The sequence below is a fragment of the Lampetra planeri genome, chromosome 2, assembly GCF_965212315.1.
Source record: "Lampetra planeri chromosome 2, kcLamPlan1.2.h2, whole genome shotgun sequence".
Lineage (NCBI taxonomy): Eukaryota > Metazoa > Chordata > Hyperoartia > Petromyzontiformes > Petromyzontidae > Lampetra > Lampetra planeri.
In genome coordinates, this window is record NC_136108.1 from 944,683 (window position 1) to 970,392 (window position 25,710).

The following is a 25,710-nucleotide window of genomic DNA, read 5'->3' on the forward strand; positions in this document are numbered from 1 at the left end:
CTTTGGTTCTTTTGGTAAAGTCACTTAGATAGAATAAAAAATAATACAAATAAAAACCACGACGTTTCAATCGCAAGACAAGTGGTCGTCATCAGGAAAAGCGGGTTAGCCTCTAAAGGCAAACTGTTTATAAAGGTTTAAAATGGGCGTAGCCCAAGTGTCAGCAGCATGGGCGGGGCAGCTGATGTTAACGGAAGTGGTGGGCACCGATGGCGTTGGTGGTGGGTTCCACCAATTAAAGGGCTGCCAGGTAAACATTAGCATGTTAATGTAAGATCGGAGAGCGGCCTCCACGTCGAGGTAAGGGCGCGAGGTGGCTGTGTTGGTGTGAGAAATTTAACCTGTTACTGTAAACTCGGAGAGCCGAAAATAACAACTAACATCGGAAGGTGGCAGGATGGGAACATCACAGCCAGTTATGACTCAAACTGGTTGATCACGTCCTTCCAATGATTGCTAAGTTTGTACCCACCCTCTCGGTTGAAACTGTGTCTGTCTGCATATATGGATGGCTTCATGAACGAATATTTGTTGATAGCCAGTGGGTTTGCAAAGTACCTTCGTCTTAGAGAAATCAATTCCGTGTGAGCCCACCGCATTAAAACAATGATCAGCCACGGCCGAGGTATTGGTCATTCCGTGTTTCAGATCTGCCTTATGTTCACGAACACGGTTCGAGACATGTCGCTTTGTTTCCCCAATGTAACTACTGCCGCAGAGACACAGCTTAGTTTGTAGACGCCGGAATATTGCATGTCAGGGATCACATCCTTCACCGATGGGATCAGATCACGAATTGTATGTACAGTGTTAAATCAGACCTGGAACTTGTGTTTGTTCATGATTTTGGAAATATTTTTGGTTACCCCTGCTATGTATGGCAAGGTGATGGTTTTGATTGGATCCTCAAATGACTCCTTCCTCACGGTTGTGGTGATGGCTTTGCGGATTGTGTAGTCAGAATATTCATTCGCCTTGAGAGCTTGGTGTACGTGTTTGAGTTCACTGGTTAGGTGTTCATGGGCGGAGATACATTGAGCTCTATGGTGTAGAGTTTTGATGGGGAATTCTTCTGGAATGGTGGTGGGAATCAAGTTTTAGGTAGGCATCAGTATGGGTTGCTTTCCTGTTACTATTTTTTCTTCTTTCGACGTGACTTTACCAAAAGAACCAAAGAATATGAATTCCTGCAGTCACGAAAGTTTTAAGTCAAAATTGAATGAACATTACTTTTTTTAATCTTGGTACCAACATATTTTTGACTGCCCCCTTTTGCTAGAGTGCGATTAAATGTCACTCAGGGGCATGTCAGACCTAACTGGTGATGGTGTGAGTCATACACACGGGTTATTCATTATAACATGAGTTTCACTCGAGATGTGTCTTCAATTCATCTGCACTACTTCCCTCCTGCATGTGCTCTCTGCTGCAGTAGCAGCAGCAGCCGCGGGCTGTCAAAACCCATTATTAAACCTCCACTAAAGCGGAGTGCTCCTGCTGCTCCTGGGGTCTGTGAGTCTCTGCTCTTGGTCATCCGTGCTGTCTAGTCCCCTACCCCTTGTTTAAGTCCAAGCTCAGAACCTTCCTTCTCTTGCCTTCTTATGACGGACTGCCTCTCGTCTATGAAGGGTCTTCAATCGCACTTCACCAGAGTAAAAATAAACCCTATATTACCACCCTGTTCATTTGTCTATGTTAAGTACATGCCTGACTATTTTGTACAGCGAAGTAGTCAGGCCTTGAAATGTGATGGTACACAGATGCTATATTGAATAAACATTGAACGCAATCGCCTCTCAAGACACCGTACAGAAACAGAGGGCGTTATATTTATATATATAAATCCGAATTTTATTTTATATTACTTCGCTTGATTCTTCACACTTTTGGCCCTTGTGTTTCCGTCTCATTGGACGGATGGGAGAGTCGCCTGAGCGAGACGAAGCTGTGTGTGTGGTTGGTCGTTGAGAGGGCATGGGACTGCGGTGGCAGGGGCGGCGTAACGGACGCAGCGGTGAGGCAGCAGCAGCTTGAAATGATGCAATGGGAATGGGGATGAAGGGGGCTGGCGACGTAGAACCCGAAGCCGGCGACGGAGGCTTCGCGCTCCTCCGCCACCCCCCGCGACCGCACGCGAAGCACAATGGCTCCGGCGCCAGTACGCAGAGCGCGCATCCGATGTGCGTCCCTCGCCTCTGCGCCGCAGGCAGCCAGGCAGGAAGGAAGGGGGCTTGCCAGTCCAGGGCACAGTTATGAGTCTTTGGTAGGGGGGAGGCTGTGGGTGGCGGGAGTGGGTAGTGGGGGGAGTGGGTAGTGGGGGGAGTGGGTAGTGGGGGGAGGCTGTGGGTGGCGGGAGTGGGTGGTGGGGGGAGTGGGTAGTGGGGGGAGTGGGTAGTTGGGGGAGTGGGTAGTGGGGGGATTGGGTAGTGGGGGGAGTGGGTAGTGGGGGGGGGGTACTCCGGTGGGGCGGTGTGGAGCCGTTCACATTCCCAGGCAGGCTCCAAGGGGGATATGCCAAACTGAGACCTTTCCCAAACAGTGATTAAGCACAAGGAATTCCAGGCATTCTGCAGCCAGCCATGCAGCCAACACTGGACTCCTGGAAACATGCAAGGCCACAGCTGCACAACCTAAAAACTCGAGGGATATATATATTTTCTGCAACTGTGTTTTTTTTTACAATTTCTCTTGTGTTTTTCATTATTAAACCCTCTCCCCCCCCAACTCACGCGTTTGCGGTCCCTGCGTAGCAGCAGCCGTGCTGTGCTTGCGGTGCAGGTTTCAGCAGCAAGCTCTCATCGTTATCAGCGCCAACGACATCGAGTTGCTGAGCTGTGCGCGCTGTGAGCGCTATGCGCGTGGCATCCTCGTGGTGCCAGGCGCAATTGCGGCTGCACGAAGCCCGCGATCTAAGGCGGAAACAGCTCAGAATACGAGGGCCGGTGGCTCCCCTGCCCGTGGCCTGCAATCAAGAACTGTGAAGGCACTGAAATGTTGCGAAACTCCACTTCCCGTTGAAGTCAACGCGCCATTCTCTGGCTTACCAGGAGAACAGAAAATTGCGGACTCAAACGATGTCCTGTCTGTCTCAGACAGCGTGTCCCCCTCGCACGCGTGGGGTTTCTCTGGGTGCTGCAGCTTCCTCCCACTGGTATAAACACTCATTCATTGGCCGAAGACATTCTGATATATAGAGGACTGCAGAGCTCGGGAAATTGTTGACAGCACCGGCTCACTGGCTGGCTGTTGCCTTCTAACTCGTCTGTGGTTCTTCGGCGATAGTGATTGCAATTTGCATGAATGACGACAATATATGAAACAAAACATCATTACATTATCATAATTTCAAACTTCTTCAAAATTATTATAATGTTCGTTGGCTGCTCGTGAATTCTGTTGAACATTTTGCTGGAGACAAACGATTGAGGAAACGCGTTTACAATGTTTTAGGGTGCACATTACAAAGACCCTAGAAAACAAGGTATAAGCAACAGAAACGTGTTTTTAAAGAAGGATGTTAAAATATCATGGCAAGCTGGTACAAAATACAAGTTGAATAATTAGAGAAAAGCAAGTTAGATGTATTGGACGTGTAATGAGAAAACACGAGACTGAAAGTAATGTTTTAACTGGGAAAAGTATAGGTACCAGAGTTAGAGAAGACAGCGATTTTTTTTAACAAAATATCGTGCAAAGAAGATTGGAGAGATGCACGCTTGGGATTACATTGAGAGACACGAAGAAGCACGTGGACTGAAGAACATACACAAGCGAATGACATCATTCAATCTGTTAAGGATAGTGTGATCTTGTACATGACACGCCACCACAAGTGATGTTTGGCAGATCGTCAAGAATAATAACGGAGTGGCAGCCAAAGAACAGATCACGTCCAAGAGGGATTTCCGAGGTAATGGAGTAATGAAATAAATTATTGTGCAGGTGCTACCTTTAATTATTGCATCGCTGGATCCTGAGATGGTGGCAGCTTGCCGAGGCCCTTTCGTTCAACAGAGGATTGGCCGTGGCTGACAACGGTGACCGGCAAGAGAGTTTAAGTTCAACCCCACAGCTTCTACCCTCGCGGGGATCGTGGCCACACGCGGCGCCGCCGTTCCCTTCACTGCGGTGGCAGCGTGAAGCGGGCGGCGAGGCGAGATCCAAGTCCAGGCGGTGGCGTGGCGCGACTCGTCAGCGACGGGCACGGCTCCGCCACATTCCACGTCGCCCCTTGGTCGCTGGCTTCCCGCACTGCGGGCGTCAAAGACGCGCTGAGGATCGCAGCAGGGCGGCGTGGCGGCCCGAGTCGGCACGCAGACTGCGAGCTTGTGGATTAGAGTTGGGGCGAGGCGAGATTTGGGATTAGGTTGGCAGATTAAGGCTGTGATTAAGGCTAAGACGTGTAGGGTTGCGGTGAGCGGCATTGTCAGCGTGAGGTGCATTAAGAATGAGGTGCACCCCGGCAGCCGGCAACCTGCACCTCCGGAGACGCACGCGACTCTTTAAAATAACTGCCTTGTGACGTCATTCACATGCACGCGGCCCTTTAAAATGACTGCTTTGTGACGTCATTCGCACGCACGCGGCTCTTGAAATATTGAGGTTTTTTTACTGAATTATAAAACAACGCCTCTTCTTCCTGTCATTCGGATTGCCGACCCCTGATCTACCCGATTTCGTTAGCAGCGTCTTATAAGCAACACTTTGGGCTGTTGCTTATAAGAAACACTTTGGGGAGCGTCTTACAATCCGATAAGGCGTGTTTGTGTGTGAGAGAGAGAGAGACCACAGCTGTATGACATTATTGACGAGTTGGGGTGCGTCTAACATTCCGGGTCGTGTTTGTAACCCGGAGAGCACGCGGCACGCTGCTGCTGCTGTGTTTGTGTAATGTGAAGCCCACCCCCCCCGCCCTCGCGAGGGCTGGGCAGGCGCTCCACGTGGAGCCGGCTCCAGCTGGGAGCACTCGAGCCGGCCCGGTTTAAATGCCCGCGCGGGGCAAGCGCGTCCCGCTTATGTCATCGCAGGCGAGGGAGGGAGGGAGGGGCGGCGTGCAAGGGGATTGGAGAGGGCGAGAGCGAGCGAGCGAGAGGCGGCGGTGGTGGTGGTGGGCGGCAGAGGGACGGGGAGGAGCTGGAGGGAGAGTGGGGGGGAGTGTTTCTGGTGCTGTGGTTACAGTCCAAGTTTGCCGGCTGTCCCCTCCAGCAAGCGCGCGTCTCTCTTCCCTCTCGGCGGCTCGCGTCCCGGGGGCCATGTGGGACACTCCGCGTGGCCACGAGCGCAGCCCGGAGACGCGCGGACTGCACTCGTGGTGAGTTCTCGAGGCGGCTTCCCCGGGTCGTCAGACGCGGCACCCGCGCGCGGCGACACCGACAGCCCCCGATGTCAAGTCGGGAACGACGGGGGGCTCTGGTGACGCGCCCCCCCCACCCCCCAACTTTTTTAAAATTGCAAAAAAACGATGTAAGTGCGTCTTATAAACGTGACAATACGGCTTGTATGATGTATCTGATGGTGGCGACTCTTTGAGTGGCGTTTCCTCGATCATTATTTAGTTCGCTTTAAACTCTGGGAGCTTGTGAGCTGCTGCACGCTGAGTGTGTGCGGTGAACGCCACTTGGTGTTCACGTTGCAAAACTCGGGAGATGCACTTTGTGTGCACTCCATCACTCACACACAGACGCAGGCAAAGATCGCCCGTATAGCCTTTTGCAGACTTGCTCCAAGTGCGGTTAGCAAGCACGTATGACAGCCGGCACGGAACGCGAGGGTGTGGTGTGGTCAGAACCACGCCCGGCCGCCTTTGTCTCCCCAATGCTTATGTTTACACAAAACATAGGGTACTCATTTAAGGCTGAGTCGACCTAGGGGAGGCTCCGAAACCAGTTCAGACACTGGTCAGCGATGTTGGCTGTGGGCGGGAATGGAACTCGGGATGCCAGGTTCGTAGAACATCAGTGCGCTAGCGACTACATTACCGCTGCCCATGCACACGCGCGCGCACACACACACGCCTGTGTACACAGCTGTGTGCTTACGTATGTGTGTATATGGTCATGGGCCTCCCCTAGGTCGACTCAGCCTCAAATTAGTACCTGGTGCGGTGTGTAAACATCGCCACTGGGGAGACAAAGGCGGTCGGGCGTGGTGCTGGCCACCCACCCCCTCGTGTGCCGTTCCGGCCTTCATAGGTGCTCGCTAACAGCACTTGCCCCTACAGTCTGTTAAGGCTATACGGGGGATCTTTGTTTTGTTTTTGGTGCACGAAAGTGTAGACGTGGGGAGCGGTGGGCGCAGTGGATAGCACGCTGCTGACGATTATTTGAACCGGTCTTGGTTCTCCCCTACGTCGACTCAGCCTCAAACGAGTACTTGCTGCAATGTGTAAACATCGCCACTAGGGAGACAAAGGCGGTCGGGCGTGGTGCTGGCCACCCACCCTCTCGTGAGCCACCCCGGCCTTCATAGGTGGTGCTCGCTCACAGCACTTGCCCCAAAAGTCTGTTAAGTTTATACGGGGGATATTTGTCTTTGCATATTATACATATACGCACACGTTAACACGCATGCCCACGCCATACACACACGTGCACAAGAATACATGTGTGTGCACACACACGCGTATCGAATGTGCAAAGGAAACAGTGCCGCTGTGTGTGTGATTCTGCTGAGTTGAGTTTACTTGGCAATGCAAACTGCATTTTAATGGACGCTTTTGTTAAACGTAAAAACATTCGGCACGCAGAGGGCTTAGAATTCACAGAGCTATAGAAACACTGCAGCTGCATATGCTTCGGTTGGGGTATGCGAAGTGCACTGTGTGTGAATGCTAAGTAACTGAGTACACTTTGAAATTATGAACAAAAGCAGTGAGGTTCTCACAGTGAAGGATACGTCTCCGCGCTAATCAGTCGGGGTTGGTAAAGGTGGCGTAAGTGGAGGTTCCAGAACCAGTTCAGGTAGCGGTCGCCACTGCTGCGAGCCGTGCTCAGCAGTCGAACTTTGTTCGTAGTCCATGCAAAGTGTCGTCATCCAACTCTGCCTCTCTCTCTCTGTGTTGTGGAGAAGAGCCATTGCCCGAAATGTCGCATTTATATATTTATATTTTATTTTAAGGCCACAGTGTTACCGACGAACGCGTTTGTTTATCGTGTTGGTGGCGGTGTCTGTGCACCATTGCCAACGCAGCAGCAGCGTCACCAAACAATGAGCTTCGTCCGTCGGGATCGTGTTACATCGCATCAACCACCGACACCACCCCTCCGCGGCTTGTCGCCAATTTGTCTGCGGTGTTTGCCCGTTTCAAACTCGTTAATTCGTTCGTGTAAACTGCAAAGTTTGCCCGGAGCAGTTTGATGGGACGTGCAATTGAATTGGACTGCACAGCCCCAGTGCCTGCTGAGGTGACCTCTCTGTACTAAGTTCGACCAGGTGGTGGTGGTAGTTGTGCTGGCTCATTGGGGGGCCTGACGCCTACATTATATTTGGCGCCCCCCTTTCGATGCGTAAGCTCCCACTTAGATGAGAGAAGAGTTAAAGGCAAGAGGCAGAGATGTTGAGGTGAAATAAATCTGGACAAAGGATAAGAGTCCTAATGAGATGAGAAACGAGATATACTGCACAGATGAGACAGAGACGCAGTAACACTAGACAATAGATTAAGACACGTTAGACATTATTGGGATGGATTCAGTTGTTCGTATTAATGAGAGTTTTTATATAATATGATCTGAAATAGGGGTGGTATCTGGTGCATCGTTATATTTGTCATGAAATCTGGGGGCCCTTGAGCCGCTTACGCCCATGGCCACCACTGGCCGTGACATCTTCTCTGCTGCCATTTGCCCGACTCGTGAGTCCCGCGGGGAGGAACTGAGCCATTAGCGCTGTGTGTACGTGCAGCACAATGTCCCCCCCCACACCGCGTTTAACTGGGCTCGCATTAACGAGCCGGGCGAGGTGCAATTAATGCGATTCGGAAATTATGTTTCCATCCTGTGCGGTTGTCTCCAGGGCCCCGTGTTTGGGATGACTGTGGTTTAACTGGGATGCACGTTGAAGAGACGTGGACTTGTTGATGTAATAATGCCCTTTACCCTTGAGGTGGTGGACAATTCCATCAGTGCGGTGTTGCTTCATGTGGGAGGAAAGTCGGCGTGGTCGGAGAAAACCCACCACGTACACGCAAAGCTCCACAGAGTCAGATTCAAGAAGTCATTGCTTTGCTGACATCTCTGGGCCACATTGCAAGCCAAGCCTGCAACACCTGAAATTTTGCACAAGCTCAAACCTCCTTAGTTTCTGAGATTTAACGAAATTTGGCAGCATAATGATGATGGTTCTGATGATGGTTATGATGATGGTCATGATGACGGTTATAATGACGGTTATGATAATGTGTATAATGATTATTATGATTATGTTATGATGATGGCTATGATGACGGTTATGATGATGTTTATGATACACCAGCACGGGGAAGGCACAAATACATCTGTTGACATCGCATTCCAGTTACTCAATTAATCCACCTGTACACATTACTTGAGAGTGAAAGACCACGAGTGGACTTTGTCGCCGTTTGCTTAATCCTGAATCATTATCCGAGTGGCTATGACTACATCGGCTCACCGCACGGCCAAGCATAGTCTTTGCTGAAGTAATCATAGATTAAAGTCAACGCAGCTGTCATTCGGCACGCCTGAACCCTTGCAGATGAACCCACATGGCAAGAGGTTGAATCAGCCTGAACGTTGTGGGTTTTAATAAGCCACGATTTATCCTCATCTTTGCGTGAATTTATGCAGCATCCCAATAACAAGAGGTAATATCGTGCAGCAGGGCGGAGTGGCGGGGCAGTGGATAGCTCACTGAGCAATCTGAATTCGATTCCCAGCCACGGCTTACATCGATGGTGAGTGATATACGATCCAGTAATGCCCCCCCGCCACGTGAACAGACCACACTGATCACAATGGTGAAGTATGGTCATACAACACCCCTGCACAATGAACACAGCATAACGAGGCCTTCATTCAGCAGTGGAGTGACAAAGGCTGTGAGTTATTGATGCAATTATTTTATTTTAAAGTCCCTACTTGAAGGGTAATGCACGGGATTTATAATTGTAAAAAGAAATCCTCCAAAAACACTTGCGAAAACACGTGTCTTGCAAGACGTGTTTACTTTGGGTCTCCCTAGGAATGACAGAGGGTCGTGGGTATGTGTTATTATTCTGTGGGTGGTGAGGATTTGGGGCTCTAAAGACAGCAGCGGCAGCAGGACTGAACATCCTCTGCCATGGAATCCCCCAACCTCTGACCGGCTGCAGCAGTCGGTATTGATGTTACTGACGCTCGTTAGGGATAATTAGCGGTCCGTCACTACCGGTGGAGGCTTCGGTGGGCTTAGTCCGTGTTTTGGTCGACTTATCCTGCACAGGCTTTTCTGTTCTAAGTAGGCCGGTGGTTCCGCTAAGATAATTCACATTTTGTTGTATCTCTTTGCGTATCCTCATTCAGTTCATTTTGACCCGCGTTATCGCTAAAGCATGGCTCCTTAAACCGGTTAAATGCTGAGCTTCGCGGCTTGGTCATGTTGGCGTTGGGGCACGTGTCTTGTCGGAGGCAGACGTAGAGGTCAGGGTTCATATCCTCGTGTGAGACAGCAGAGATGGTGCAGAGTTATGTTAGCGCAGATCCACGTCTCGTTATCAGAGGGAGGTGAGATGAGAGAGATTTTGCAACTGGGAGCACGTGGCGCCGCAGCTGCAACCCACCACTCTGAACGAATGGCAGAGAAACCTGCTCATTTGACTGCCTAAGGTGACGGCAGTCGTGCGTTAGAGCTCTCCCAGGTGCTATTTGGTTGCATTGAACATTGTTCGTTATGATATCCGACGTTTTACTCCACGTGCTGCGAGCTTCTTCAGGAATTCCTCAAGGAGTTTCTGAAGAAGCTCCTAAAAAGTGGAGTGAAACGTCGGACATCATGCCAAACAAAATGGGAGTCAACCCAAAAGAACACATAAGAGAGCCAGAGCTTTTAACTATTTGCAATAAAATAGTTGCAAGTTGACGGAACAAATCGGGTCATTGGGTGCACAGGCGGAAGTGTGATACTCGTGAGTGCTCAGGGAGGAATCGAGACCACGTCAAAATGCGAACTTGAAGCGGTGCAAAAAGAGCAGGCGCTGCATCAGCGCACACAGGTGCACTTGTGATAACCTAGGTGATGAGAGTTGCGCTTTTATAAAAGTACTTTGGCAATTCAGCGCTCTCCAAGTTTTATGTCCACTGTGTAATCGCGCTAAGCGCAATCTTCTCGCACACGCAACGGTGCGATGTCGGCGTGGGGCCGTGCAGCGATCGGTCGGACCGTCCCCGCCGGAGGAGATCGTCCCATCCGTCGAGCTTCGAGGCAGTATGTTAGAATGTTCACTGCATCATCAGACATGACCAATCCACTGCTGGATCAAGGCCTTCCCAAGCTGTCGCGGTCTCGTGGACATTGCGAAGTAAAATAAACCTCAGTTTAAACACGTAGGCTTTCGCGACCAATATTATTAATAATAAACGTTTTTGGGTTATATCGCGTTATTTATAAATGTGTTGTAACCCTCCACCACCCGACACGGCCAATCAGCAAAAAAGTGTCACGTTGACAAAAGACAAATAGTTCACTACTTTAGCCCACCGGTGTGTTGAAAAACTGTAACATTTACAGTTTTTATAAATGTTCTGGATTCATCCTTAAACAAACCGGTGGGCTAAAGTAGTGAACTATTTTGTCTTTTGTCAACGTGAAACTTTTTTGCTGATTAGCCGTGTCAGGTGGTGGAGGGTTACGACACATTTATAAATAACGCGATCTAACCCAAAAACCTTTATTATTTAAAATAAACCTATCTGGCACCTGGACACGCCCTAATTTGATCACTCCATCTCCACGGTGACCTCTCGAAAGTGCTTGCCTCCTCTTGGCTGCCACCCCATCGTTCGCCTCGACGCCATCACCTCCGCCCAGGTTTCTGGGTTCACCGTTCACAAGTCCCTTGCTAAAGTCCCTCCTCGCAAAGGGCCTTGTGATCCATTGCTATTTATACGACGACTTCAACCCCCCTCTCTCTGGTCCTCGCGCCCGATAGGCTCACAGTGGCGACATCGCCTTTACTCTATTGAAGACAGAAACAAGAAGACTGTCTTCACAATCCTGGCCAGTCGCCTGATGCAGCTGGCTGTTGTTGTAGTCGCCAGCGAAACGTCACGGAACTCAAATTGTCAATGTTGTGGGTTTACTCTCCAACACACCGGTGTGTTGGAGTAGTAATTGACATGTTGTATTAACGTGACAAACCTGACTAATTGGTTGTGTCGGGTGGTGGTGGGTTTAACGACACATTTATATTTACGAGATCTAACCCCCCCCACCCCCTTGTTATGGAAGCTTCTCACCTCGCGTTCCGCGGCGACTCAGCAGCCAGAGCGGGGCGCGAGAGTTCTCGAGACCGTGGAAGCCCCGCGGCTTGTTTGTCGGCGAGCCGCCAACTCGATCACATTCCCGGCGACGTTCTCCTGACTCGGGAGAGCGGAGCCAGCAGGGGGAGCCCCCCTCCTGCTGTCGTGTGCGAAGCGACGGAGCCACCGAGTGACGAGCGGCGCCGTGGGGACGAGCGGGCAGCGTGAACGGCGTTGGTCGGACTGCTCGCAACCGTAGACGCATCACGCATCGCGTTGCTGCTGCTGCTGTTGTTGCCGTTCTTGTACTTTGAGACTCACTTTTCCGAGTGCTGTTGCAGTAAAGTGACAATGATGATGATAAAAACGAACTGTTTAATGGCTATTCTATGTTAAAATAGCCATCTTCAGTCAAGCAAAGGGCGTTGCGAGCAGGCTTAAAGCCTCTGTGTGTGGAGCAGTGGTGCAGAGGTTAGCGTACTCCGATGCAGGGCGACTGCTGCTCACGGCTGACATCCGTGGCGAGTGGTGTCTGAACGGGTACAGCAAGCGACCACTTTACCAACCCGCACTGAGCGCTGTGCTGAAGTACGCGGACACTTTCTCCATGAGCAAAACGTGCACCTGGAGTTTTTCATGCAGCAGTGGACTGCTAAATGTTTGCACAGTGTATAATAATTGTTTTTCATTATTATTGTGAATCCTTTGAGATACAGCATCCACTTGAGGGGAATTCGAAAGCTTGTGATCGATTTAAATGTAGGTGTGTGTGTATAAATCCGAATAGCATGTTATTGTGTACACTTTACACTGCCCAGCAGCGACTGCATTGCCCACCGTGTTTGTACCTGCCGTCATTCCGACGTAGGGGACACACAACGGGGCCTGTTGTCCTCTTCTAAAGCGCCCGGGGAATGCGCTGGCCTCAGAGTTTGTTTCCTCGTTTTAATTTGAGAGATTAGCCACTCGCCAGCCTCCCACGTGGCCCCGGGCCCTCAATCGGCGGACCGACACGCGGTGGGGCGACACGCGGCGGGGCGACACGCGCCGCTCGCGGACGCCGCTCCGCTGCCACCCGACGGCAAACACAAACCCCTCGCCCAGAGGGCACCGGGACGCCCGACACGCTGCGTGCACACACATCGCCGTCGTCATCAGCAGCAGCTGTGTTCAATCCACTGCTGGATGAAGGCTTCCCCAAGGCGTCGCCAACTCGCACGAACGTGCAATGCGAGAGTTCGCCAGGCGCGTCGCTCCTTCTCTCTCCGCGGCGGACGGCCGCTTTCGGGCATGGCCCCCCCGCCTTTGACCGCCACTCCGTCGTTAGTCTCGACCCCTGGTCGTCGTCGTCCCGACTGCGGACGCGTGCCACCCAAGCCTCCGCTGTTCTTCGGAGTCACACCGACGTCTCACGCCACGCACGCCCGTACCCCGCATTCGGTCGTGCGTTGCGGGCGGGCTGGGGGTCAGGGTTCATGGACGCTGCCTGTTGTGAGGGGCCCTTTTGCACTTTGCCACGGGCAGCTCGATAGGGTGAAGAGCTGTTTGGGGAAGGGGGTCGCTCCGGCAGGTCGACTGCAACGTGAGGGCGCTTGCGTGGGCCGAGACAAAACCTGGGGTGCCCGGTGCTGGCGCCATTACTCATTAACAGCGGTGACCGCGCGACTCTTCAGGTCCAACGGGGACGCCGCAAAGTCCAAGGGCGTCGCGCAACGGCGGCTGCGTGGCTCTCCGCCCCAGCCACAGCCTCGTCCGCACTGACGCGGTTGCGAGGGAGCGAGCGATCAGCGTTCACTTCTCTTTGAGAGCAGGCGAATTCGCGGACGCGATTGCTCTTTACGAATTAACACAAAAAACGAGCCGCGCTGTGGACCGAGCGACAATTGAACTTAGCACCCGACGGTTAACGGCGGCGATTTCAATCTCCCAGTGAGGAGGCGGCCCGGTGATTGTTGAGTTCCATGCAGCTCAACGGACCTGGCGGATGAGAAAGAGGACACACGCACACGAATGTTGCGGGACGCTTGGTTGTGAAGATGTGTTGGCTTGCGGCCACGAGCTAAGTGTTGTGATGCGAATGGTTGCTTCCAGAATAAGCTTATGAAACAAACGCAGCCAAATGAAGCTCCCTCGTGTTTTTCTTGGCTAATAAATATTGTTATTACACGGCAGTAAGTTGTTCTTTTTTATAGTAACTCGGCAGTTATGCGCAGCCCATGCCGTGTATAACCATTTTTTTACTGAGGAATGTATTAATTTCCTAATGGTATAAACAATAGCTGTAATTAAGTTAATGCTAAAATAAATATTTGGGTTAAACATACTTTTGAGAGTGACCCTCTTCCCGCGGGTTAATCTAACGCTGGCTTTGCTGAATCGCTCACAACACCGCTCGGTACTCTCTCGTTGATTAAAACTCCCCTGACGGGATACGGTCCACCCCGCTTCCAGAAATCAACAAATAAGGGCCGCCTTCATCAGCTGCATTGCTAATTCTCTTAACAGCAGCGCAGCGCCCCGATCTAGCACTGCCCCTTGTGTACCCCCCTCCCACCTCTCTAGCCAATACAAAATATTCCCGTGATTTTCCTCCTCAGCGTTATTTTAATCGCTGTGCCCCCCTAGAAAAAAAAACCGCTGACAACTCAGGCCGACTCCCCTCCACGCTCAGGCACACGGAGGGCGAAGGGCCGGCCGGGTGACTCGTGACTGTGCAGGGGGCGGCAGGGGGTGAACTTGAGGACCGCGGCTTTGCTTGCTGCTCGTCGCTGCCGTCGTGTGCGTGTCTGTTGCACGTGTGTCTGTGTGTGTGTCTGTGTGTGTGTGTCTGCATGTGTGTCTGCATGTGTGTGTGTGTGTCTTGTCTGTGTCTTTGCGCGCGTGCGTGTGTGTGGGGAGCGGTAGCGTAGCGGTTAGCGCGCTGCGCTCTGAAACCCGGCCACCCGAGTTTGATTCCCGCTCACGGCCAACACCAGTGGCGATTATCTGAACTAGGCCTCCCCTTGATCGACTCAGCCTCAAATGAGTACCTGGTGCTGGCCACCCACCCCCTGGTGTGCCGTGCCGGCCTTCATAGGTGCTCGCGAACATCACTTTCCCCAACAGTCTGTTCAAGGCCGATACGGGGACCTGTGTCTAAGTCCGTACAATGCCGTGTGTCCAGCGAGCGATTTTGCAGCTGCACGTGAGGTTAAGAGACCCCCCCCCCCAGCGTTTACTTTGCGCCCTCCCCGGGTTCCGTGGCACTTTAACGGCTCTGATGGAGCCTGTGTTTGCGCTCACGCTGTGAACTAATGAGCTCGCAGCTCCACCTCGATTAAACACCCCCATGGAAACGAGTGGGTTGATAACTCCCCAGCCCGCCCCACACTGCCGCCCCCCACTGCCGCCATGCCGGTTAACGTAACCTAGCCACAAATCCAATAATTTCGGCTCTCAGAATGTCAGTGGAGAGGAGCTGTTTGGGCGTGGGCTGGCTGCCGCAATCAACTATCGTCTGCCCCATTTTTTTAATTAAATAATGATGTCCTTGATTTTTCAGGAGGTATCTGAATTGCGAGGTTTGGCCAGTTCCATGAGTGAGTGTTTCCCTCTATGTCAGAGGAAACCACCCATAAAAATCCCACCAATGCAAGAGGGGCGACGCTCAAAGCTCCGCACAGAGACATTGAAGAGCACACTGCCTGTTGTGTCATTTCCTTTACACCTTATAGGTGGCCAGAATGATCTTTTTTAATCTTAAAATGTCGTTTGGGTTTTTACTGCGGATGCAGCGGGGACATTGCTGCATTGGCACGTGCGGGCTTTAAAGGGTACAGCATTCACCACCCTTTTGCCGAGGCGCGAGTGGTCCAAAAACAACAGAGCCGTGGCCCTTACCAGCGGTAGCTGCACGTGCAGTTGGGAGATGAACGTTCGATGAAACGGTTAAGAGGAGGTGTTTCCAAAACGAGGAGGTGTTTCCAAAACGGCTCAATGTCGAACCCTTCCCAGGTGCACTGATGGGAAGCGGCTTCACCAGGGGCAGCGACATTCGCCAATGTAAATATTTATTTGCTCTGCTTAAACCCATTTTCATAACCGACAGCCTAAACTTTGTCCTAATTACACAAATCACGATTATCGTATTCCAGGAAATTACACGACAGCCCCATCCTGGAAAGCCAGCTACTCTATAATCTGAATAAACAAACCTGGCTCGCAGTGCAGGCCTCGCGATCTTCTTGAGTTGTTGCTTGGAATGGCATTGGAAATGATGGGATGGAAATCCATCCTGTTGAGTGTGTTTATTCCTAGAGGATCTCACACGCGCCCGCATGCACGCATGTGCTCACAAACGGCGTAAATGTATCGCTGTGGTGCAGCTGACTTTCTGAAGCGTCGGTGTCCATGTTCAATATCTTTATGGGATCAGAGATGGCTGGTCTTCCCGACCAAAAAAAATGTCTTAGACTGTTGGGTAGTATGTGCATGTATGTTAAACTGCGTTCACACTGTATGTAGCCAACCGTTCTAACTGGAGGTGCGAGATAAAGACAACAAACTAAACACAAAAAGCAGTTAAAGTTTAAATAGATTTTTTCTATTTGATATAATTTCAATTGAATGTATTTATATGTTAAAGTGCATAGCTCCATTTTCTTCCTAATATCGGAAGGAAGAGCATTCCAGAAGGGTAGAGAGTGAGCCAACATAAATTACTGTCACAGTAAATATAATTCAAATAAAATGCCTCTGACCAACTTATCCAACTCACCCAATCTCATGAGATGTTGTCTGTGAAGCAGGGTTGAGTCTGGTCAACACTTGGATGGACGACCACCAGCACTTGCCAGTGTGGTAGCTCTTGGGTTGTGAGTTAGCCAGGAGATGGCATTGCTGAGGATTCTCTATTTTACGTGATGGTATTCTCTGGGTCTTCTGATTTCCTCTTCGCATGAAGCACCTCCTATTATCACGGCTGGCTACTTACGATGTGAAACAAGTTCGACATACGTACAGGTCAAGCACTCATTTATGAAACTGGCCAAACATCCAATGCAGGATCTTCGTAAAAAAAGGGTCTTGAGACTCAGTGAGGGTTTTCTGGGTAAATAGTTGCCATTATTATTACTTGCTTACTGTTTCGAAGTTTTAACGGTGTGAGGTAGAACCGACAAATCTGGGATTTCAAGTGCCCCACGCAACCCTCCTGTACCCCTCTATCTCGGCTGGGCGTCATGCACCGTGCTGCAACGATGCCCTTTGTACAATATCAGGGTTGGCCAAGTGCAATAATAATATACACTCGGCAATGTAATCCCGGCCTAATCTCTTGAATGTTGGGCGATGGTGTAAACCGATAGGCCTGATCGCGAGGTCTTTGGTTCACCTCATTGTATACCCACCACAAAAGCAGGCAGCTTGCCCGCTTCCAGCTGGAGAAGACAATCACGGAGCTTGGCTGTGGAAGGCGAGGAGGTTGTGTTTATTATCGAGCTTTCCTTTTCAATATCTAAGGGGTTCAGGCTGTGAAATGTTGAAACGTACATTTGTTCGGCTTGTAGAGCGCTGATGTCATCGGAATGTTTTGGGAACAAAGACAGAGGGAACACAAATCACGGCGCTGTTTTTGGTGTTTTCATTTGGGTAGAGTCATGTGTTTTTGATTTAAAACCTTTTTTCCCATACATGCCTCCATGTTCATTAAAAGTGTTTAGTTTCATTCGGCGAGGCTGGACTATATCCACACGTGCGGCGGGGCGGGCAGACGGTGTGTTTATTGACTGCAGCCTGCATTCCACGGTTACCTAATGTGTCTTACAAATAACAATTTGCAAGCATTACGGGTGTTAGTGATTTACTGCCCTGAATTTATGGACTCTCTCGTGCTTACGTTGTAGCGGTGTTCTGAAAAATGTTTTGATACATTTTTCTTGGAAAGCACACGGGTTGCATCATCGCCTGTCCTTTTCGGAGACCAACGTTTATCGGTTGCAGTCCTGGACTGTTTGAGCGCTGCGGCTGTGTGCACGCTGCTCCGTGTTTGGTGCGGCGGCCGTGCCCGTAGCCACGAGGCCGTTTGCTGAAGCGTCCCTCCACGATGGTGTCACACAGGGAGGGGGTCGACGGCTGCTTGTTGCCTGCAGTGGTTATTGTTATTATTAGGGCACAACACCGGTATTTTACCCAGGAAAACTTCACAGGGTCTCAACATTCTTTTGTTTGATAAACTTTACAAGTGAGTGTGTGGCTTCATGTTGGGGGGGGGGGCAGAGTACCTAGAGAGAGAGAGAGCACAGAAGGGGAATGACGCAGCACTGCCATCTCCTCGACACCTCACAGCTCCATGTCTACAGCAGCTGGTGGAGGCCTGGTGCTCACCCATACAAATACTCGCCAGGCTCGGCGCTGCTTGGCTTTCAAGATCCAATATGATCGGACACGGCCGGGGTGAGCCGGTGCCCTGCTTGCCCACAGCCCCATGCCGACTCTTGCGCAGTGAGTTTATCGGTGGCCCAAGAGCTCCGATTTTGTCCAAACAATGATCTCACTTAAACTCAACGCTGCTGGGCACGTATTCAAAACATCATTTTGTTTGTTGTAAAACATATTCCACACTTATAACTTCTTTAATTATGTCATCGCCAATTAGCAGGAGCCGCTGTAATGAGTCGACGGGTCAAGAGGACCGTGGCAGTGTCTGCAGCTTGCGTGGCGCCATCATCATCGTGCTTCCTCTGTGGACAATGGGACCACAGCCATGAGATTCCCACCGCAGCCGTGACTGAGAGGGCACCAAGTTGAGATCAATTATTTGGGAGAATTACAGAGGCACGTGTGACTCAGCCACGTTGCATATGAAAGCGTTTAGCGGAGCACCCACATTCTGCTGGTAATGAAACGTCTATGCGAGAGGCGGTTCCTGGATGTCTGGGTGGGGGGGGCGTTGGGGGGGGTGTAGGTGGCTGCGGAAACCCTGACGGCATAATCGCTTGTCCCCAGGCCAGTCGGAATGGGACACACGTGGGAGAGGAATTCGACGCTCTCTCGTTTTGGGAATCACAGCCGCGGCACACTCGGTCACTTACTCACTCACCCACCTAAACTCCCCAGCCAGAGCCCTCTGAGGACCGTCGCCACGCAAGCGCTGGGCACCACCGGTGGTTTCTCATTTATTTATTAAGATGGAAAAACACCCGATAATAGCTCTATTTCTAAAATGCTCCATCTCGAGATTGATAGGCCCACAAAAGGAGGAGGGATTAGCTGCAAGAAGACCGGGATTGCCAGCACAGAATTAAGCCTGGGGGGCATTCGTGACCGTGATGGTGGGATTGTGAGGTTTAAGGTTTGTGAGAAAGTGAGACGGGAGGGGGGCGTTGGAGTGGGAATATCCAGGAGGGCGAAGTGGACTCAGAGGGAGGGAGGTTGGGGGGAAGGGGGCCGCCGAGGCTGGCTGCGGATATTTGGTGCAGTCGCAGAGGGTGGGAGAATGCGAGCTGCTGGGAGCTGCAGCCAGCTGAATGGATACGCTGTGTTTTGACCGAACTGAGGTTGCCTGGCCATTGTGGATGGTTTTTATCACCGGTAGCGATGTGTGTGTGTACAATGACGATGTCTTGGCGTGGGAGAGAGGCCCCCTCCTGGATACGATCACACTCCAACATTGCTGTGGCCTGGCTGTCTGCATGTGGCGTCCCCGGGAAGGGTGACTGATTACGTGCCAGAATGTATGGGCCCTGTGGCTGTAGCGGAATCACTGCTGAAAGGAAACACGCCAAAATGAAAGGACCTGGATTATATTAAATGCTATACCGTGTGTATGTGTATATTTATACATTATAAGGCAAACGTAATGACACTCGAGTGCCGATCATATGGGGTGAACACCACGCGGCTTCCTCAGTTCGACCTGATTGCATGGTGATATTTGGATAAAACTAATTGCGTCTTTGAAAACTGTTTTTTACTTTTACAAATTATTTGAAACTATGATAAAAAAACGTCTTCTTAGTCGACCGTCGTGAGCGACAAAGTGAAACTATCACGTTGCTGGGTAGATCAGCGGTGGAGCGTGGAGTGGCCTTGTGAGTCCGGCCCTCGCGAAGTCGGCACGGCCACCGTCCCAGCGGGGAGGACGGCCTCGGTGAGCCGGCGATGCTGCTGCTGCTGCTCTCCTTGTTGTTTATTTAATGCCACACATTTGAGAAAATGTAATATTGGCCACTTTATCAGTTACGTGTCTGCGTGAAATTGTGTTGTGTGTTGGATCATATAAATGCCACTGTTTGCAGCGAATGTAAAGTGTAACATGGAGGCTCAATGGTCATATTTGTTTTGAGCAACGGTGAGTTGCCATATTTGGGATGTCTGAGTCAATGAATACAAATACTCTTATGATCATTATTGCGCCATGAGGTGTCCGGGAGATGGCAATACACAGCATTAAATCCATCTGTGTGGAGCTTTGATTCATATCGCCTCCAATGTATCAAATTGGCCAAGTATCCAAATACATTAACTTCCTCGATGATTCTTGAGAATCAGTGAGGCTGGTTATATACATAGTGTATCTAAAATATGTATAATATAGTTTACAAGAAGATGAACAGAGTTTTAACATTAAGATTAAACATTCGTACAAATTTTCCTTGTAATATATTTTACACATATTAGACACATTTATATCTCTCCTGTTGTCATTAAAATTTACATCGTCACACATTAGTGGCTCTGTTTGCCAATACTCTCAGTCAATTTTTTGAGAGTCAAGTTTAACGTTAAACATTAACCCTTGTACGCGTACCGCACTTTCGTTCTGGCGATATCAGACACGGTAAACTCTGTGGCTGTGCACAAGCAAACACAAACATCCACAAATATAAACGCAAACATGCCCCTTATCTTCCTGATTGTAAAACTTTGTTGAGCAGTGGCTAGCAAATCGGAACAAAACAAATCCAAGGTTAAAAGAGCATGTAAAATAGCGGACATGCCATAGTATTGTGGGACATTGATTCTTCTCCTTTGCTGCCTCTGGGGTCTAAAACTCCCCACTGCTGTTCAAGACCAGGCTCAAGACCTCGCTGCTTAGCTCTGCCAGTCACGGTCTAATCAACAAATACACATTACGCAGTCTCCTTTTCAATGTGATGAACGAGTCCCACTATCACATCTGTAAATGACAGCGCGCGATTTCCGTCGGCATGAGCCAAGTTAATGGGCTGCATGGTGTTGATGTGGGGACTCCGCATGTGTGCTTCCCAGCGGGGAGACTTTGTAGCGGCGAGCTTTGGTGACCGGACCGTGGTTACGAGTCCTCACGAGAACGCAACCGGCCCGCAGTTGTCTATCACTCCATCGCCGTCGCTGCTCTCAGTTGGTCTCATTGTCCCACATTGTTTGTGATCAAAGACAATAGGACCACAATGCATTTCTTCAGGAAATTCTGATGTTTTTTTCTGCACACTGCACACAGGCTGTGCGTGCGTTTTACACTTTTGTCGTTTAAATTTTAAGTCCCACTTTTATACACGTCTTCACATGTGGTTGACTTTAGTCGCTTTATGCATCCGAATTGTATTGCATTTCCGTATTTACATAATAAATGTGGGAAATCAGGAACGTCTCAGGGAGTGGTCGTTGTTGTCTTGTATAAGATGCATTTGCAGTTTTTGATACGAGCGCTGTGTCAACGGGCTTGGGCACACCGCCGGTGGTGAGGGTTGAGCGACCGAGCGGCAGCCGAGGAACGGGACGCGTCCGAGAGGACATCCGCTGGAGAGACGGAGCAATGCAATCAGCTCGTGTGCAGGGGCTCGGCCGATTATTAATTTGCACAGCCACGGAGAGAGATGGCGATGGATTTGTGGAGGCTAAATTTCAGCAGTGATATAACCATGGCAGCTGCAGCTGCTATGTGCACTGTGTATGCGCGTGCTTGCGTTTTAACTTGGCCTCCATTTCTCATTGCGCTTTTCCGCGTTCACGGTGCGTGTATCGCGTGATGTATCAGTGCACCTTTGCCTGCGACAAAGCCGAGCCTGGGTCATGTTGGGCCAGCACAATTTAAAAGCCGCTCCGCAAACGGCTTGAGTTCACATTGCACTCAGCACCGTGCTTCCCCGAAGTCGACTGAGCCTCATCGAACACGCTAGCAATGACGCACACGCGCTGGATGCACTGCCTACTATCGCACCTTTCAGTCGTGTTGTTGGCGTTATTATTTGGAGAAAGATAACCCCCCCTTGTCTCACCTACCTACGATCGACTCTGTCTTTGAAATATCTCGATTTGCAATTCTAACATTGTTCCACTTTTCCTGCTCAAAAATATAATCTTCAAACTGCCCCGAAGCCCTAAACTTGCCCATATTTGTGCAGCATCCCCAGATACGGTGGCTTTTAGATCCTTAACCGACGCGAGTGGTAATTAATTATACCGCACAGTGAAAGAAAAGTGTTCCCTCTGCAGCGAACTGGAGGCAGAGTGAGAAGGCCATCCGCACGCTCGGTGACTGAACTCCGATACACTGTGGGAAGTTGATCTTTTTAAGAAGACAAACTTCACTTGAGGATGCATAGAAGGCAAAGCCCTTGGGCCATTTGTGTTTTGTATTCGTCTTGTGCAAGGCTTGAACATGGCCCCTTGATGAAGAGTTGCATCAGCAGGATACCCAAGTGCTAAGCCGGGGAGGTCCTATCCGGGGAAAAAAACTGCCCCAAGGCAATACTGATTACACACAGATGAGTGATGACGATGTTGTTTTAATGTTTTAAATATGCACTACTCCATGCATGAAAACCCCTACTGTGCAGCCAACAACGGTATCGACTCACAAGCTACCCCCTCGCTTGTTCCGGGTCTGTTCGTGGTTCCGCCGGCTCATTTTCCAAGCGAGCCGGAGTCACCCCGCGAGGCGCAGCTTCCAACTGCCGCAATTTGAGATGTCAAAACCAAAAACACGCGAGAGGGCGCACAGGGAAAGTTACCCAAACTTAAACTGCGAGCGGAGAGCCAGCGGCAACCGATGCCAAAAATGTCAGCGCACTTTACGAGTAATCCAAGGTTTCGTGTTCCCTAAGGGCCAGATGTTAAGCTTACAAATGTGCTCCAGCATGGTACTTGCTACATTGCCAAACATGGCTGGGCACAAATTCAGCTTTGGCGGAAAAAAGGTCTCATAATCCTAGTAGCTTTAAATCCGAGTTGGCGTATAAATAGCATTTGACGCGTGCTATTGTGCGAGTGTGTTTTGACTAATTAAGCATTTAATATGTATTTTGAAAGTGTCTCATTAAAGATGATCGTGGCTTCCACGAGCAGCCTGGAATTCGTATCCAATTTCAGAGGTGACGATTAACTTAGAAACGAACCTTGTGGACGTGGTTTGGGATCCAACTCGGGTCCCTGATCCCATCGTGTGCAGCTCTTCCACAAACAATTAGCATTTCTTGAGCCTAAATTTATACACAAACGTGGCCAATCAGAAAGGGGAGAGGTCAATAGGAAGGGATGTGATCACAAGTAATTGCATCATCGCTGGAATGCACAAGCAACTGATAACGATACAAATTTAAAATAAAACATGAATGAAACACAACCTTTAAACCATTACGTGTTGAGCTATAGATAGGGAGGGTCTCCCATCACTTCAAGGGCTCACAGCACGCTCTTGATGGCACTTGGGAGCTGTTTTCATCATGAACTCCTGCCATGTCACTTTTACACGTCTCATGCACCAATGTTCATTGACTGGGTGTGGTGGTGGTGGTGGTGATCGTTATGCATTCCTGTAATCCGGCAACCTGCAAGGATGGTTGGAAGGTCACGCGGTAACGAGAGGCGTGGTGATGTGTGCGCGAGACCAAACAGCTGCGCAGGAGTCACCACAAGACGACGCAGGCTTCTCTGTGCAGACTTTCATTGTTAACCCCTCAATGTGTGCGGCTTTCTCCACCAATAATATTTTATTCCAACTTGCAAAAAAAACCTCAAACACAAAACAGTTAAATTACAAACACCCAAGCAGAAACCTTCGGTCCTGAGACTCGGTGAGCATTTTTCTCGATAACCATTTTATTTTTACTCACGCAGCCAAGGAATAAAGTTGTCACGTGACTCGCATGTTGGCACGCGCTCCGCGTCGCCACCCTCGCGCGAGTATTGATGCGCCGTTTGCTTTTGTTTGCACTCAGATTAGCGTGCGTGGAATGACCGTGCCGGCGGCTGGGAAGTGCAAAGACATGGATTTTGTCAAGTCGGTGGTCAAGAAAGGGTTGCTGCCCAGGAGCCAGGTAAGGCAGTGGCCGCCAGGTGAGCCAGGCGGTGTGAGTGGCCGCCAGGTGTAGAGTACGCACACACAATTCCCTCCGTGCTTAAACCGCGCATGGAAGTCGAATTTTGTTGTTGCTTTTCAGGTTTTCTCTTTTCACTGTGGGTTAGGGGTGGAACAAGTCACCCGATGCCCTTATACCCCATCCCCCCCTCGGCGATTTGAAGAATTGTCGGTTCATGAACTTTGCAGTGAACTCAGCGTAACACGAGCGGCTGCACGGGTCACGTGAACCCATTCCGTACAACATCACAACCAAAAACATTCCATAAACATTTATTCTAACACACACGATTTCATGTTTCGTGAGTTTTATCATCATTATCATCATAACCATCAGCCGTGATCTGTCCACTGCTGGATGAAGGTCTTGTCACATTATCTCCATCCCTCAGTGGCAGATTTTTGCCAGAAAGGAGTCACTTTCTTGACAAAAGTGCGTAGAGAAACATTTTCTGGAGGTGCGCAGCTGCAAGCCAGCACCGTGGAGGTGAGGGTTGGTGGATCGCACAAATATTATGAAACTCCCTTTCCTTGGGTGTCGAAGTTCCATACCGTGGCTTGATACGAGAGGACAGTACAGCAAAGTGCAGACTAAACTCCATCTGTTCCATCTGTGTGGGATCGAGTGTAGCCCCCTTCACCCACGTGGGTTTTTATCCGGGTGCTCCGATTTCCTCTCGCATATAAACACTCATTAATTGGCCCATGGCACCTTAATAGATAGAGGACCACGAGGCTTGGACAATCGTTGGTGCCAGCTCACTGCTTGGCTGTCTTTGGTGCCTGCGTGTTTGTGGTTCCTTGCGCATCTTCTCTCTCTTCCAGAGCGAGCGAATACTGTGTCGCGCGCTCCAAGTTGAAATTATATTTAAAACAAAAATCGAGAATGGCACTGAGAAACAGAGTCACACATGGATCAAAGAACATCGTCGGATCCATCCGGTTAAGAAGAGTCAATCGGGTTAGGGCAGGACACATCTTCACTTCACAACACCGTCGTTCCACCACTTGCCATTCATAGCCCGCGTCGAGCCAGCGTTGGCGTGCGGTCGGAAGCGCAGGGCCGTCGTCGGCCGGCCAGTGCGCGAGCTCACGGGCTGTGCAACTGTGGAGAGGTGTGGACCACACAACGACGACCACGCCACAAGTGAGAGAGCTGGTACCGTGGCGTTGGCAGGGGCTGTGGCACCTGGCACCACATTTGAGCTCCATGTGAGATCTTCACGGGGATTAACGCGTTCCACGTCAGGCGGAATTTGTTTGTTGGTGGCGCGTGTGACGAGTGTCGGCGCTGACGGGATTCCACCGCCCTTCCCAATCCTCCCGCTCACCAAAACAACGAACAAAACGAAGTGAAACGCTCGCCAGAAAGAGGCGAGTGTAGTTGGATCACGGGAATCTCGCCAGAAAGAGGCGAGTGTAGTTGGATCACGGGAAGCCACCACGTGCGGCCCCTGCACGGCGGCGTGAGCGGAGACGTGCGGGAATGGGCGAGCAAATGAATTCCCCCGCATTCTGAACTTGAATGAAATGGCTGGAGATGCCCTGCAATCATACATACATACATAGATAAAGCACGCACGCACGCAAATATTGGAATATGAATAAATAGGTAGGAGGCTGGAAAATGTACACACAATTGTAACAATACAATTAACGCAAACAAAAATACAATGGGTGCAAAATTAAATTGTCAGCAACAGACAATCATTCTGGAATAATAATTACTATAATAATAACACACCAGTAATAATAGCAATTTGACAGTGATTATAAAAATAATTATTATGATATAAAAAAAAACCTGCCTGTGTTGTCTGCAGGCCAGTGTGGACCAATCGCGGTAGAGCTGCTGATCGTGTTGCCATGGCGCACGTGGTCATGCGGGAGGGAGGGGAGCGTGCTGATTGGGAGACCGCGTGCGCGTGCAACATC

The 25,710-nt window shown here is 50.3% G+C and overlaps 1 protein-coding gene across 1 annotated transcript in view; it reads left to right on the forward strand.

Annotated features, from left to right (window-relative positions):
• The first annotated feature begins 5,157 nt into the window (after positions 1-5,157).
• The window catches only part of NCKAP5 (NCK associated protein 5), a 259,865-nt gene continuing 239,312 nt past the window's right edge, over positions 5,158-25,710 (forward strand). The window contains exons 1-2 of the mRNA XM_078603791.1: positions 5,158-5,311; positions 23,636-23,734. Of these exons, the coding sequence (XP_078459917.1) occupies positions 23,651-23,734 (84 nt within the window). The 5' untranslated portion in view covers positions 5,158-5,311; positions 23,636-23,650. The remainder of the gene's footprint in view (positions 5,312-23,635; positions 23,735-25,710) is intronic.